General features: G+C 38.0%; 1 protein-coding gene across 1 annotated transcript in view; it reads left to right on the forward strand.

The window, feature by feature from the left end:
- Nucleotides 1-17338, forward strand: part of Apoltp (Apolipoprotein lipid transfer particle) — a 668275-nt gene that overhangs the window by 425172 nt on the left and 225765 nt on the right. Inside the window, exon 46 of the mRNA XM_067142082.2 lies at nucleotides 8016-8152. Coding sequence (XP_066998183.2) covers nucleotides 8016-8152 — 137 coding nt within the window. The remainder of the gene's footprint in view (nucleotides 1-8015; nucleotides 8153-17338) is intronic.

Below are 17338 nucleotides of genomic sequence, written 5' to 3' on the forward strand. Positions count from 1 at the left end.
TTTATTTATTATCAGTCAAGTTAACCACATTATCAGTGATATTTTTTCAAAGTATGGTACTTCCAGAAGCATTTGTTCGGGTGTAGTCCTGGGTTCCCTGGACAGGTCTCACAAAAAAATGATGTCTCCTTTCTGCCTCCTTTCACTTTCCTGTTGGAACACACGGCACAGTCCTTGGTTTTCTTGTCCTGACGAGCATCTATGATGTGTAGCTTCCCGTTCAGTCGAAGTTCTTCGTCACAGCTGCTCCGTCGGTCGCGTTTACGGGCATTTTTGTTCCTAACGTCCCCAACAAGCCCCATAATAACTCGGTCCCTGAAAGTCTTGTGATTCATCCCGGGCTTATTTTCTGCTGTTTGTTGCAAGTTATATAGGTGAAAACTGTTCACCAAAGCTACCTCCAACACGCAGAAGTACAATTTCCTCCACCATTTCGGACTTTTCACTACAAAACCATAAGATGAGCAGTAGTGATCAGCACGATCGACCCCTCGCATTTGGCTGTGTAATCTATAATGGCAACAGGCTTCAAAATTCTTTCTTCTCCTTGCCCATTACGGTTGTGTCTGACTACCTCCACCATTGATGGGTTGTGCCATGTACTAAGAACTGACACAGTGCGCTTGTCTTTCCACGAAAATACAATGAACGTTTCTTCCTTCCACAGAGCACTAATATCATACTTCTTCAGATTTAGCCTCCTATCTTTCAGCTGAGGTGGTAGTACCTTCCGATTCAACAGTCCCAGTAAGGTGAATTTTCCTTTTCAAGAGTTCTCTTGCCAGTTCCATACTAGTGTAAAATCGATCAGTAAACAAATGATAACCTACAGCCTGAGTAACATGAAGAACGTCTGTCACCAGCTGTAGAACTATTCTACTGCCAAATGTCAAACCAGGGAAAAGTAAACGAGCCAAAACATACAAAACGTACCCATTCAATGCATCAGCAATAACATATATCCTAATCCCCCACTTTGTTGGTTTTCGTGGATTGTACATTTTGAAAAGGACACACCCCTTGAAGCTTACAGTCGATTCGTTAACTGACAGATACTGAATTGGTCTATAAAATTCCAAGAACGACTCCCCTACACATTATAAGACACTTCTAACTTTACTCGTTCTTGTTACCATTGTTGATGCACTTGATTGTGGAGGGGGTGAAACATGAAAGCCCCAGAATATCTGAAGAAATCGTTTCCCAGAAAAAATGTCCTTACCGAAGGTCGATGAAGAGAGCCACAAGTCTATCTTCCATGTCTTTTTCCTCCTCACTCGAAATATCATACTCAGATTCAGGAATACTAATGTCACCATCAGAATCCGTCAACAAATCATCGTCAATATCGGCACTGTCACATAACTGTTCGTAAATATCATCAGGCTCCATGCCGCGGCTGGTGGACACCATGTTGATAACACAGCTGTGACAGTGAGGAACTATCTCCAAAGAAATCACAATTCAGCTTAAAGGAATGAACAGCAGATAGCAGTAGGCAAGAGAGATGCCAAGGCTCGGTGCCATTTCTGCTCCAGCATAAGAAATATATAACCTTAAAGTTGTGTCGGACTAGGTCCGACATAGGACCGGAACTGAAAATTAACGATGTCGGACTGAGTCCGACATTGAACCCCAAAGTGTTAATCAATTAAATATGTTACCTCGACAAATATATCGCCAAAATTTCTGTATTCTACATTCCTTATTTCATGGTGTTTGGATATTTATTCCACCCGTGTATTTACAGATATCAATCAATCAATCAATCAATCAATCAATCAATCAATCAATCAATCAATCAATCATTCTACCTATAGGTGCACTCGCCTTGTACTGTTCTTAAAACACACACACATTTTTTCTTTTTCTCTCTTGAAAACATATTTTCAGAATCATTCTACGAGTACATTCGCCTTGTACTGTTCTTAACACCACCCCACCCCACCCCACCCCACCCCACCCCACCCCAGCCCTCCTCTCTCTTATAACTGTTTATAAAGGAATTCTTTTGTATCTTCATTTTTCACTCTTTCTTTTTTGTCTTTAAAAGTGTCATTCTATTGCCTGTATTAGATTTCCATTTTTCTATGTCAATGACCAGGATTCATATGCATATGTTGCAATAAGTACATACAGTAACATATCAGTCACTTACTGGATGGGACATGGTCTGTGCACAAATATAGTTCAATAATCCAAGGAATGAATACGATTCTTTATTATCAGTCACTACTGATCTGCATTTATGGCAGTCACCCAGGTGGCAGATTCCCTATCTGTTGTTTTCCTAGTCTTTCCTTAAATGATTGCAATGAGATTGGAAATTTATTGAACATCTCCCTTGGCAAGTTATTCCAGCCGCTAACTCCCCTTCCTATCAACAAATATTTGCCCCAATTTGTCCCCATGTATTCCAACTTTATTTTCATGTTGTGACCTTTCCTTGTTTTAAATACACCACTCAAGCTTATTATAACATAGAAAGAAATGTAAAATGGTTTTACAGTAACTTAAAAAAAATTTCACATATCACTGTGACTGTAATAACTAGAGCCCGGAAGTTAGCCATTTATTTTTAGTTAAAATAGGCAGGCAAAAAGGCACTTGAAATACTGAAAATAGGCAGTACTGTAATTAAAATAGGCATTTAGTAGGAGTGAAAACAAAGAAGAATCTCACTCATTATTAATAAAAATATGTATTTTAAATACTCATTCATTTTTTATTATCAATTTATTACATAATTAGCATACTTGCTCTTACTTTCCTTGGTTAAAAGCAACAACAATGTGCTTTTTCAAAGTATCAACCGTCATAGACAGACACTTGTCAGAAAGAATGTTTGTCATCATAGAACATTCTACTTCCACTGAAGTGATAAGCGCAAATTTGAAACAAGCTATTTTGGAAGAACACATGCCAGTTAAAACAGAATTTTCACCTTTCAGAACATCACAAATGTTTTTCATTTTTTCAATGTCCACATTACCACTCAGAACATGTTTTTATCACTAATACTGCTTCCTTTTTTCTCCTGGTGCTTGTAGCAGTTGATTTACTGCATCTTCAAGAATCGCCATAGATGATACCAGCGAATCATCTCTTTTCTCCAACTTCAAGATTGCTTCCGGTATCACACTATAATGTGCTGTTATAAATGCCAGATCATTGCTGAGCTCTTCATGGTCCAACAACTTTTTTACCTCGCGAACTGAAGCAACTTCGTCTACTGATACGGCATGAAGTACCTTACATATCTTGTCCAAATTGTTGCTGTAATATATGACTGCTGAGATCCAGGTTCCCCATCGGATGAGAACTGGCTGTGGAGGTAAAGGGAGCTCTGGTGCCACATCCTTGAAAACCCAGATTCGGGAGGGTGATTTTAGGAAGGTTTTCTTGGTATTCGAAACTAACTTATCCATGTGAGGATACAAACTTCCCTTCAACAATTCTGTGCAGTCCATGAGCTAGACATGTGAGGTGGAGCATTTTAGGAAAGAGAACTTTCAAGGCTGTAGCTCCTTTTTTCATGTAAGGTGCCGCATCTGTGACAAAAAGTAGGACATCATCATGCCGTATTCCATCCGGCCAGAGTAACATTAATGAATTTGTGAACAAATGTGCCACTGTGGAACCATTTGCTCTCTCCATCTCTTCTGTCGTCAAAAAGAAATACTGATGATAGGTCAGTTTGCTTTGCTTCCATAGTTCCAATGATGACGTTGGCCATGTAACATCCCATTGCATCCGTAGTTTCATCAATGGAGATCCAGATCTTCTTTTCTGCAACTCTGCTTCGAATCTTCTGCAGGGTCTCTTCAAAGGAGATATTCAAATACGTTTTTCTTAATGTGGATTCTGACGGAACTTCTTTAGTGTACTTCTGCAGAAACGTGCTGAGGGATTGATTTTCCAGTTTCCAGAACGAAATTCCAGAGTCCAAGAAAGCTTAGCATAGATCCAGGGAATACTGAGATTGCCTGCTGGATGTTGTAACTGCTGTTGATATTAAATTGATCTTAGGGCCAAGAATATTTAACCTAGACTTATGTTGAGTCATGAAGTACTTTTTTGGTGATTAATAGATTTTTCACAGATTTTGCAAAAGAGTATAGCTCCATCAGTAGAAAGTGTATCCGAACCAAATTCGCGAACATAGCCATGTAATTTACCATGCAGCGATGAAAATTTCGGCATGATAAATAAGTCAGCGCAAACACCTGAGTTGCCTTTAGCAAGTTCAACAGTAGACTGACAGCTTCTTTTATGTTTGACCAGTTAGACAGAAGTGATTTCCTCCCTTCCTCTGCATTATCTTATCATTTTGAAATCGGGAATACCCGGTAATTATGCATTGTCACAGCAAAAGGGGTGTGAGGAAGGAGAAGAGACCTACTTCCCTCATCCTCCCTCTTTCCTGGTATTCATTATGCTTGTGCATTCCTTTCACTAATAAAGGTTCTGCTATTTACAGAGGTTAAATGAATGGGTTGAGAAAATAAGCTTTCGAATGCCTGAAAACAAGTAAACGATTTACAGGGAACAATATTCAAAATAGATATTTGTGATAGCAATATGTAATTAAATTTGTGCAACCTTTTTTGTCTTCGATGTACGGAAATTCATAACGTGCTTTTTAAAATGTGTAAATCACAGAAAAAAATGCATAACGATCAAAAAAGGCAAAAAAAGGCTTTAAATCATAAAATAGGCAAGAGAAGCCAAAATAGGCAAAAAAGGCAAAATAAAAATTGTCTCTACACTTCCTAAATGCACAAAAACATATTTATCTCTATCTGATTCTTCAATATATCCAGTCAGATTAAAAAGGCATTTTGCCTAACTTCCGGGCTCTAGTAATAACAGTAGAGTTACATGCTTTAAAAACAATTATTTTGATGTTTAATGAAATGAATTCTAGAGAAGAGTACCTGTAGTCTTGTAGACCTTTTGGTCAAATTGCTAGGTTTGATATAATATTAAAGTGTACAGTACTGTCTGAAAATTACTACATAGAATTGAATTTACTTGAAATATTCTGTAATATTATTTTGTTTCTAATTAAGCGGTCTTGATTTTGGGGATGCACACTCAATTTCTTTTCTCACAATTTGTATGCAGGTGTATTGCTACTAGATGCTGTTCTATATATTTGAGTGTAGTCTAAAAACACTTCCTTAACTTCAGAGTGGCCAATAATCTTTTTGTTTATCATCATCCATATTTTCTTCATTAATATCATCAGGAATGATTTTTATCGTTATTAAGATTCTTGTTGGTGACCTCAGGAATATCTCCCTCAGCTAGCTACTCTTCTACATCAACTGGTTGAATGTCCCACTGAATAGTCTGAAAATCTTCAACGATTTCCTCTACGTCAGTATTGGGGCTTTCAGCAGGTTTTTTGTAGATGACTCACCGTCATGTTATGTCAAGCACAGCAGAAGGGCAATCAGATATCCTAACGTCGGATGTGAAATAGTCTAAGAGCCTTTCCTAGTATATACTGTATTTGTTCCATATTAGAAGACACTTGGTTATTATGGCTGCACAGTTGTCACAAATACTGTAGGTACACCTTATTTCTTTAGCTTTCATTATTATATATCTGTTCCATACTTGATTTCATACTCTGTAATGGGAAACACCCCCAAGTTGTTTCCTCCTGCTGATTTCCATACCCAGTCTTGTATTCTCCATTGATTTTCAAGTACTTGAAGATCTCCACAACTTCAACATCTTTTTCTCTGATTTTCAGTGCTTCTTTCCTTCTCACTTTCCTGTTGTCAGTACCATTGTTTTGCTTTTCTCCTCACAGATTCTCATTGCTTATTGTCCATTGCATATCTTCTCATATACTGCATGAGGCTGTTCTCAGACTTTCTTCTCATTCTTTTTCCAAATTGCATTGTCCTCAGCAAATAACAGTTTGCTATTTGTTTATCACTATATGTGGCTTCTGCTGTCCTCATGATATCATCTTTCATAATTCTACAGCATACCTCCCTAAACGACCGAGCTTGATAGCTGCTGTCGCTTAAGTGCGGCCAGTATCCAGTATTCGGGAGATGGTGGGTTCGAGCCCCACTGTCGGCAGCCCTGAATATGGTTTTCTGTGGTTTTCCATTTTCACACCAGGCAAATGCTGGGGCTGTACCTTAATTAAGGCCATGGACGCTTCCTTCCCACTCCTAGACCTTTCCTGTCCTATCGTCGCCATAAGACCTATCTGTGTCGGTGTGACGTAAAGCAAATAGCAGTAGCCTCCCTAACTGCGTGACTTAATGGTTCAGGTAGCAGAGCTCATGTTAATGAGATCAATCCCCGTGATATTTGCAGGTTCAAAAAAATGTCAACCTCGGATAGGTAGATGTACCCACAGAAAGGAACTCTTGTGAGACAAAATTCCAGCATCTTGACATCTCCGGTAATCATAAGACTAGTTGGTGGGACATAAAACCAGTAATAACATTACCACATCTCTTTTTTCTCTCCTAAGGATTCAGTGTCAGAACTCTCTTGAAGGATGTTTTAATATATAGAACTAATCCATGGACAAACAGATCTATCATGCCAGAATGTTCTGATCACATTGCTTAATTTGGAATTGTATTTAATGTTGTGCAGTTAACGTAAATCCCATTCCCGTTAATTATCAATTTTCATGACTAGGGTTACTACTGTCCGTTATAATGCTGTATCTTCCATAATCCAGGGGGGAGGAATCCACCAGAACAATATTCACCAGCAACCACTTGATCAGAAGAATGCCTATTCTTGGCCTTGGAGTATCACAGAAATGATCTCATCACTCATTCAGTTCATTCTTGAGATATTCTTGATGTGGTGAGCCCCAAATCAAAACACTTCAAATCATTTACTTAGCTATAATTCTGTTTTCTCAATCATAATTAACATGAATATTATTGTGGTACTGAGCAAGTAACTGTGCGGTTTAGGTCACATAGCTGTTAACTTGAATTCGGGAGATAGTGGGTTTGAACCCCACTGTCAACAGGCCTGGTTTTCCGTGGTTTCCCGTTTTTGTACCAGGCAAATGCTGGGGCTGTACCTTAACTAAGGCCACAGTCACTTCCTTCCCACTCCTAGCCCTTTCCTATCCCATCGCTGCCATAAGACCTATCTGTGTTGGTGCAATGTGAAGCAGATTGTAAAAAAATATATATATATTATTGTGGTACAGTATAAACTCTATTATTTGAGACCTGATTATCCGAGGCTCTGTGTTAACCAAGGCACTTGTTTTGACAGTGTAATGAATGAAATTAATGGTAAAATTCATAACTGTGTACAGTGCAAAACTATGGCCCAAAAATGAAGTTAACAAACTTATAACTCTAACACTCTTCCTGTAATTGAGCCTCTGAACCAAGAAGATGTCATGAATTCTTGAAGAGGGCAAGGAGGAGGAACTAGCAGTAAATGCCGTTGTTGAAGTTTTTCTTGGCAAGACCATGACTGAACTGATAATGAATGCACTGACCGATTTCATACACAGATGGCCTATACATGACTGAGGCCACCTCGGCCTACATAGAGCAATAAGGAAAGTTCACTTTGCACAATTTGCTTTGGTTGAAATGGTGGCAGAACATAGCAGCAAGCATGGGAGATAACAAGCTCAAATAAAAAACAATACAGGAATGTTTTTTCCCAAATAAGTTTTAACTTTATTTTAAAAAGTTTATTAAGGTTGTTAAGTGCTGTACATACAGTTTCCACTTCTTTAAGAGAAGATGAATTAATTAAAATTGTTACTACTGCAGTAATACAAATATTTGTCATTTCTAACCTACAACCATGATTTGCTACATGTTCCATCACATCAAAGATTTTTTGCTATCCAAGTTGCCCTCGGTCCCATTTACCTCAGATAAGCAAGTTTATACTGTACCTTTATATTATTTATCTCCTTATACATTTCACCTAATAGAGAAATGAACCAATGGTGTGAAAATATTCAAGTAAACTTGTTTTTTATGTTTCAGTTATACATTCAAATCGAGTGGTAAAGCTGAAAACAGATTATGATTTTCTGGACCACGAATTCAAACAGCATTCAACTCTGAGCCTGGATCCAAATTCCTGGGCCAGCTATGACCTAACCATAGTTAACAAAACTACTGTAAGTCATGTATTTCACTCTTTTGTAACCATAACAATTATATCATAACATTTACAGTCATAGTTTTTTTTACCGAGTGTAGTGGCGGCACTGTAGCGATAATAACAATCGAACACTGCTACCAATGGACAAGACGGCAACAGCAGTAAACAACACATTGTCGACCATTAATAACACTACATGATATTCTGTGACAGACCAAGTACGCAAGCACACAACGAGGAAGGATAATCACGACACATAAACACAAGAGACTAGGAGCATGAGAGTCTGGGCAGGACCGAGGTCATAAGGACTGAAACAGAGGGTGGACCAGGTAACAGCAAAGGATTAAGACAATTCACCTGAAAGAACAAATAAACACTTATACCGTCATAATAGATCAATTTTAATTAAATAATTGGTGGGTGGAGGAAGAACAAATCATGAATTTACATGTCCACGGACACAATTTAACAAAAATTTGTGTAAGGGAAAATTAAGAAGAGGTTGGTAAAACCAATGGAATGATAATTAGACTAAACAATTGCAAATTGTGATACCTTCTGAACTCGGTTATAGAAAACCTTAGAATTACGAGTACCTTTCATGTGTACAGATTATGGATATGGCTGTCCCCGGGTTCTACACTATTAAATTTCATTAACATAGTAATCTTGGCAGACCATAAATTATCACTTATTTGGTTTTGAAGAAAGGGACCTCAGTGAATACTGAGGAGTATATGAAAAAAATCCATAAAATATAAAAACTCACGCAAAGGGAAGAACCTAAACTAAGATAAACTATGAAGCCATAATTAAAAATACATGCCATGAAAAAGGAAAATAAACAGAAGGAAATGTAATTAAAATGTAGGAGAGTTCAAATAATATACTTAATTCCTTCAAAATCAAGTTAAAATATTGCAGTAACCATATTCTACACATTAAACACTCTGGTTTAATGCACATTACACAACAATATGATGCTGGTCACAACATGACATAATCACAACCATCCCAGCCAACAGCAACAATACAACTGTCTGGTTGGTGTTATTTTGTCAGCAGAAAGCAAAAACAAAAACCTACAATGTAAACGGATGGCGTCAGTACAAAGAAAAAGAAAACAAGAATGAACAATTAACGATGGCGTGAATAATCAAAGAAAAATATTCAGAAGTAACGAAGCAAGGGAAAGTTACAAATCATATCTCTCAAAGCAAGCGGACATTTCGGTATCCACTTAGGTGTTGAATTACAATATTGTCCAAGTATGGCATTTATTCAAACTAGTAGGGAGCTAGTTCGCCTTTTACATCATGTATTCCCCTATGTGCTCAGTCTCATGAATAGACCATTCAATACATAGTGAAATAATAGAATTTTAGTTTTACATTCCTGAGCAGGTTAACTGAACAGTATCTGTCACCTAAAAAATAACATTAAAAGACTGTCACATTAAGTAACAAGTTAATCAGGTGTCATGTACCTATTATCATGACAGCGTATCATCTCATTAATAAATGACTCGGTCCCAGTTGGAATTTTACGCTGATGAAGTGGGCCTTCATTGGACCACTCTAGCCAAATTTATACAAAAAAAATTTCAGTTTCCTGTCAGCCCAGTACTTCTTCATTCTCTCGGATCTTTCTTTCTTCATCGGTAATCACCCTTCCTATTGTCTGTTTGTTGATTCTGGTTTGCAGTCTGGTTTATTTGTCTGTGAGTTTCCTGATTTTGTCGGTTTTGTTTCTTAGGTCTTCCACTGTAATTTGTAGTTCATCCATATCTACATTGATTTCTGTAATCCACTTAATGTTGCATTTACTATTCCATAATTTTTGTATTGTTCTCCTGATGATCCTGTTGTCTGGTGTCCTGATTAGATGTCCAAAAAATGAAGTGCATTTCTTCCTGATTGTGCTCATTACTGGTTCTATTTCCTTGTAGATTCCATCATTACAAGCTACTCGCCAGTGTCCATCTTTTTGGTATAATTTGCTGATGCACGTTCTAATGATTCTTCTCTCTATCTTGAGTATTTTGTCTATTTGTGCAGTGTTAGTTGTTTTGAGGATGGTTTCATTTGCGTACGTTATTTCTGGTTGAGTGACTATTTTGTAGTGTTTTAATTCTGTTTCTGTTGACAGGCCCTTTTTGTTGTCGGTATTCTTGGTTACATATTGTGCTCTGGTCAATTTATTTATTCTGTTATGCCATGTTGGCTTTTCTTTAAGGTTATATGTTACGATTTATCCCAGATATTTAAATTTATCTACAATATTCTTTTCTTGGTTTCCTATGGCAATATTGTTTAAGAGTGATGGGTCAGTTAAGGTGATTTACTGTATTTTCAATAGATATTCCAAGACCTGTTTTCTGTGCTATTTACTGTAATGATATAATTTGTTGCCTGGTTTCCTGTATATTGTTGGACAAGAGAGCAAGATCATCAGCAAATCCTAGACCTTTAGCAGACACATTAAAATTCACTCTAGTTGACTATTTCTGGGACAGAAACGTACACATTTTGAAGTTTTAAGTAGTACGAAAGTGGGCAGCACATCCAGTTGAATCACTGCAATAATATATGATGCCAGTTCAGACATTTAGTTTTGCAGAAATAAAGGACGCTTTTTCATCGAGATGTACTTTTATCCTTGCAGATGTTCTCTGGACAGGTTACAAATGTCTCTCTAAACTTAGACCCTTCCACACTTCCAAATTCTGTTTTCTGTGATTTGTTGTTTCAATACCTCCTGTAAATTTTTAATTTCCATACTTTTTTTTTCCCCCTTCTCTCTTATTTCCTTTATCCCTTGAATTTTTCTCACTCTTGTTATTGCTACAACTACTGGATGGTCTCTACCAAGTGCTTCTCCTGATAGAGCCATCCATCAACTGCGACTTGTACTTTATCCACCATGAAGTAATCTATTACTATCTTCGTTCTTCTGTTATCTTCAACTATATCATGTACTGGATTTGCTATTCCTTTTTCTAAACCACATATTTTGTCATATTTTTGAAAGTAAAAGACTTTTGAAAAATAATTAATATGTTTTCAAGTGTAAGACTTCTGGGTACTGTGCCGCCTTGGTACTGAAATACTTCTGGGTACCATGCCACCTTGGTACCGAAATATAGTGGACATGAGTAACAGACACCCTCGGAACAACAACAAAATCAGAACATAAAATGAAAATGTTTAAAGAACAGGTAACTTACCTTAAGGAGGAGTTAAAAAAAATGGAAACAGGTGGATCGAAAAATTACTTCCGAGTATGGATAAACCATTAAAATCAAGAAAATGTATTTAAATTAACCCCTCAGCACCGACCTCTATACGTGGTATAGACCCTCTTTTCTTCCGTAGCCGCCAACCTTTATACGTGGTATAGACCCATACATGGTTTTGCATTTACGATAATAGCACGAAGAGTTTTGGAGTTACGGATATGCAAATTGTTTTGTTTCCATGAAGATATTTTTGGGTTTATCAGTGTTGTAAATAAGAATAGAAAATCGTTAAAATATAGTTGTTTTTGCAAGGATAAGTATTTGTCAAGTAAGTCTGAACACTAATCTCTGCTTTAAAAAAGTCTGTTTGCTTCATTCTTTCCCAAAGAATAAAATAAAGAAATGATGATCTGAGAAGTTAGTCTTTTCGCGTGATGTTATTTGCTCTATTTTTACACTGAGAGTGCAGTTTATTTATTATATTTTTCTTTATTTCTCGGCTTGTAATATTTTCGTAACTCTCCACGAGCGCTCTGTGTAGGCATGAGTTAGTGCTGCTTTCTGTCATACGATACGAGAACCAGTTGTTCATGGTATGTATCTCATTTGAAAGACGATGTCTCGACCTTTTATCTGAAATATGTATCGAGTTAGTTTGTTTCGTCATAAATATTATCCCCCTCATTCAGTTTCATCCTGCTGCTTTCAGTCTCGCTGCAGCTTCATCAGCCCGTATGATGCGCCGCGCTCAATGGCTAGCTCTAGCCGTGGTTTGACTGACAGTAACATGCTTGAAATATTGTATAATTCAGATGAAAGTTTAGTCGGAAGTAGGAGTGACAGTATTAGCAGCAGTGATCATGAAATAGATGATTTGGCTGTGGCAGTTGCAGTGGTAAATGATGAGAGTGACGATGAGGAGGAACCAGTACTTGGAAATTTCATGTGGGAGGCTACGGATAATTATATACATCAAAGAAAAGTTTTCAGCAGAGAATTCTGATTCCTAAATTCTCTAATAATATTCAGACAAGTCACAGGGACAAACATTGAGCCGTTATCTTATCGGGTTCAGCTGATGGAAGGTTTGTTTACAAAATATGCTCACTCGGGTGGGGAACGAAATATTCAAGGCCGGCGCGCATCAGATAATACAGTTCCAAGGTTGCATGAAAGAGATTTCATTAGGAAATTAGCACCCAGGAGTGAGAAATCCAAACCCCAGAGATGTTGTATTGTGTGTTCAAAACAAGGCGAAAGGAAGACGTTGGTGTACTGCTGCCAGGAGTGTGACTTGGGTCTCTGTGTAGAAGAGTGCTTCGAACTCTTATCACACGAAACTAAATTACTAAGGAAATGTGAAACAATTGTGTAATTATCTCCATGTACATAGTTCCATCATAAGGAATTCATAATTTTGTGAATATCGGGTTACTCTTATACTTGTAGTAACGCTTTAAGCAAATCAATGTATTTCAGTCGCGCGTAGTTGAAATCTCATCCGGCCGCAAGGTAGGAAGCTCTTTAAATGGCTGCGACGTTGAGAGGTTAAGATGAAAGAAATCAAAAACAAACAGAATTTTACATGTTGTCACCTCGTAAAATATCAGGAAAAAACAATATAGGCTAATAGTAACTCACTAAAATAGAAAATAAGATAAAACAACTTTAGAAATTAAAATGCTAATTAGAACATGCTCGGCCGATGCAGAAAAGAAAAAATGGTAGTAAAACAATAAAACTCTTACAATGAAACTGACATGGAAGAACTGGCCTAAAATTTGAATATGTACTACATAAACCTCTGTTTGTTTTTAACAGAAAGACCCCCTGCGGGTGGGGGACACACATGTAGAATACACACGTGGTATCCCCTGCCTGTTGTAAGAGGCGACTAAAAGGAACGACCTAGGTGCGGACATGGATTGCGGTTTGGTATAATGTGTTGGACCTCCTGTGGATGGGAGGGGCTGAATTCATTCACAGGTAATCCCTGCCTATCGTAGAAGGCGACTTAAAGGGTCATGTGGCCATCCTCTTTATTTTTTATTTTTTATTTATTTATTTATTTATTTATTTATTTATTTATTTATTATTTTTTTTTTTTTTTTTTTGAGGTTTAGTTGTAGAGCATTTCCAAATTTTGATGTGCATGCTGCATGGAGATGGACCTCCTATGTGTGCGACTACACTCGAAAGCCCGTATCGGTAACCACCCAGGAAGCGACGGGTGGCAGTGTCATGTACCCTGTGCAGTAGTATCCGCCTGACAACACAGGTCCCCGCACACCCGAATGCCAGAAGAACATATTCTTATTCATTATTTTTATTTATTTTTACCTATATTTAGTGCTCTGTACACACTATGGGGTACATGCTATTGTGGGAGACTGGAGGAAGGGAGTCCTAATGCTCATTGCCTCGTCCAACATCGGACCCTGGGCAGTACCGGCTATGACCAGGTGGGTATTGCCTTAGCTGCTTGGATCGGCTACAGAGACCCTTGATTGGAGTGAGTGGCATTTGGGGAGGATAATTTCGGGTATGGCGTCGAGACTACTTCTGCCTGCCTCCTCGGGTAGTTCGCTACCCAAGTCTTTAACATTTGATTCCATAAGGGGGGCAACCACTTGGGAACAAGCGCAGCGTATTGTCTGGGTTCCAGCTTCCTTAGGTTCTTGGTTGCTACCAGAACTGATGGGCAAGATTTCAATCTGGTTAAATCGATTCTTTTCAGTCGACACATCGAAGGTGTATACGGTGAACTTGAGGATCTAAAGAAAATGCGCAATGGTGGTTTGCTTCTGAAGACTAGCACTGCGCTCCAAGCCGATCGGTTGCTTAAGTGCGACCAATTTGACAATATCCCTGTCAAAGTGGAAGAGCATAAAACCTTGAATCTGGTTCGTGGGGTTATTTTCCACCGTGATCTTATTCTAAACACTGACGATGAATTGACGGAAGACATGAAGCACTTTGGCATGACTCACGTCCGCCACATTACGCGCAAAGTCAACGGTGAAGACGTTGCCACGGGTGCGTTCATAGTCTTCTTCAAATTGTCAGTGTTGCCAGAGAAAGTAAACGTAACAAGCTATTCTTGCGATGTGACGCCGTACATCCCGCCTCCCATGTGATGCTATCAATGCCAGAGATTCGGACATATGATATCTCATTGTTCGAAACAGTCTGTGTGTGGTACATGTGGGAAAGTAGCTCACGGTGTGGAGGAGTGCACACCTCCGTACAAGTGCATTCACTGCTCTGGTCTTCATTCTCCTCGAGATCGGAACTATCCAACCTATCTGAGTGAGAAGAAGATCCAGGAGATCAAGACCCTGGATGGTATTTCCTACCAGGAAGCGCGCCGTAAGTTTAATTCTCTGAATGCACCGGCCAAGACACTAAGACTTCAGCTTGATAGCACAGTCTCTCCCAGATTCCTCATTTTCAACTGGAACACCTTTCCTGAAGATCGCTGTGCCCAAGGTGGCAGTTGCTCCTGTGAGCAACGCCGCAAAGAGAACGAGCTCGAAGGCGGGTCCATCCCGGCCTTCGCCACCAATAAGCCTGTGCCGGCTAAGAAACCTATGCCAGCACAGAAGGGGAAGAAGACAATGTCTCCTTCTCCCACGAGGTCGGCGAAAGCCGCGCCTAAGCCGGTGGAAGCGGCATCGTCAACCAGGGCAGGCATGTATCACCTCGTCACCAGACGTCACCAGACGACGTGATGCACATGGAGCATTTATCTCCATATTCGGATGGGGATGTGAGTGTAGGTTAGGTTAGGAAGCATTATGCTGCTCCTAACCTAAACCTCAGAAGTCCACACCCACAATATGGTACTGTTACAATGGAATTGTAACGGTTATGATGGGCATCTTGCTGAGCTTTGGAAACATACATGATGAAGAATGACAAAGTCTTTGATAATATATTGTTTTGGGCTAGATTTGTAGACGATACATTAGTAATTTTGGATGAAAGTGTTGGAGATGCAAAGGCTACTCTTGATTTACTTAACAATATTGACCCTCAGATTGAGTTCACGTTGGAGTCAGAAAGTAATAAATCAATTAATTTCCTTGACCTAAAAATCAACAGATCGGGTTCTGCTTTTGAGTATAGTATTTTTAGAAAGCCTACACAAACGGCAGTAACTATTAGACAGGACTCGGAACATCCACAGAGTAAAAAAAGATCTACATATAATAGTTTAGTAGAACGGGCCTTTAAGATTCCTATGACGAAAGATAATTTGAAAAGAGAACTCAATATAATACGTTCAATAGCTAAGGCTAATGGTTTTAGTGAAGGCTTTATTGAACGTATTATTAACAAGTTTAAATTCCGATTGCAAACCGCTTTGGTCAAGGACAAACCCAATCATAAGACATTTGCAACTTTTACTTATAACAAAGATATTTATAAGTTTACTAATATTTTCAAAAAACATAACATGGAAATTTCATTTCGCACTGATAATAATAATACTATAGATTGCACAATGCAACTTCGGTTAATAGGTCGAACCCGTATACCAAATCGGGAGTATACAGATTTAAATGCAATGACTGTGATAGTACATATCTAGGCCAAACAGGACGCAGTTTTAAAATTAGATACACAGAACACGTCAATGCAATAAAATATAACAAATTTTCAGCGGTAGGCCAGCACGTACATGATCTAAAACATAAATTCACTTCTATAGAACAAGACATTGAAATTTTCGAGAGCTTAGGGAAAGGTAATTTGCTGGATGTTACGGAGGGCTGTTATATACATTTAGATCAGTATTTTAATCCAAATTTTAATTTAAATGAAATTTCCAAAAAACCAAATATTCTTTTTGATTTTCTTATAGAGTTTTTTAAAAATATACATATACCGGACAATAAGACAGTTTTTCATATTATGCCCAGTAGCTTTACATACTTCCTTCCACAATCACGCCCTCCGGAGCTCCAACAGGTTGCCGCCCCTCAGTTGCTCCTCCCTCCTTCCCCTAGTTCCCCTCTTTGACCCAAAACCAACCTTGGACACTGGATTGCTGACACAACAAGGTTCACTTAGCTACACGGTGCTTTGCAAGGACAGCGATCTCACGAGGTGAGTCACATGTTATAAGACGTAAAGTTTCACACTTTTTCAGTTAAAGTGAAGGTTAATATTTTCATATTATTTCAGGTCTGCATTGAACTGAGAATGAAATAATTGGTAACTTCATAAAGCGCCGGCTTCTGAGTCCACCTCTTTTCACGATCGCCACATTTCAACATTTTGAAGATTTCATAGAATAATTTTAATATGGTTTTAAAAGATTTTGAAGTGTCAAACAGTGTCATTGTCAATTAAGAAGATTGTTTAATCTTATTCTGTGACATTATGTTCACAACATGGCAATAGCCTGAGGACTTTATTGAATGGCTTTAATATGGTTCTACAAAAACATTAAAAAAAAAAAAAATCAAACAAAGTGAATGTTTTTAAGAAGATCGTGATTTTATTATTAGTTTTGTTTAATTTTAATGATTATTTAAACCAAATTGCATCAGATTTTAGCAATCCAAAGTTTAATAATTGCAAGTCTTGGACAATATGGACTCGGAAATAGTATAATTATAATATGGTTTTTAAATCTTTATCATAGTTTTTATAATGTGTGTGACGTAGATAAACTTATATATGTTTGCCAATGTTTCCAGTGTATATCAGTTGATGATGACGCAATATAAAGCGTCAAAACTATTCCTGATAAAATAAATATACATGTTGTAATTTCATCTTAACTACATTTTTGGTATTGAATAAGGTGGATATGAATTTTAATAAATTTTAATAAATTGTGAGCTGTGCCAGCTCATTAGCGAATATTCAGCGAGTATAGTCCGTATTCAGGAAACAAATTTCAGACCAGGTCATCATACGGTCTTGAGAAATTTTCGACTATACTCGACA

This window comes from Anabrus simplex, chromosome 2, assembly GCF_040414725.1.
Source record: "Anabrus simplex isolate iqAnaSimp1 chromosome 2, ASM4041472v1, whole genome shotgun sequence".
In the NCBI taxonomy this organism is placed as follows: domain Eukaryota; kingdom Metazoa; phylum Arthropoda; class Insecta; order Orthoptera; family Tettigoniidae; genus Anabrus; species Anabrus simplex.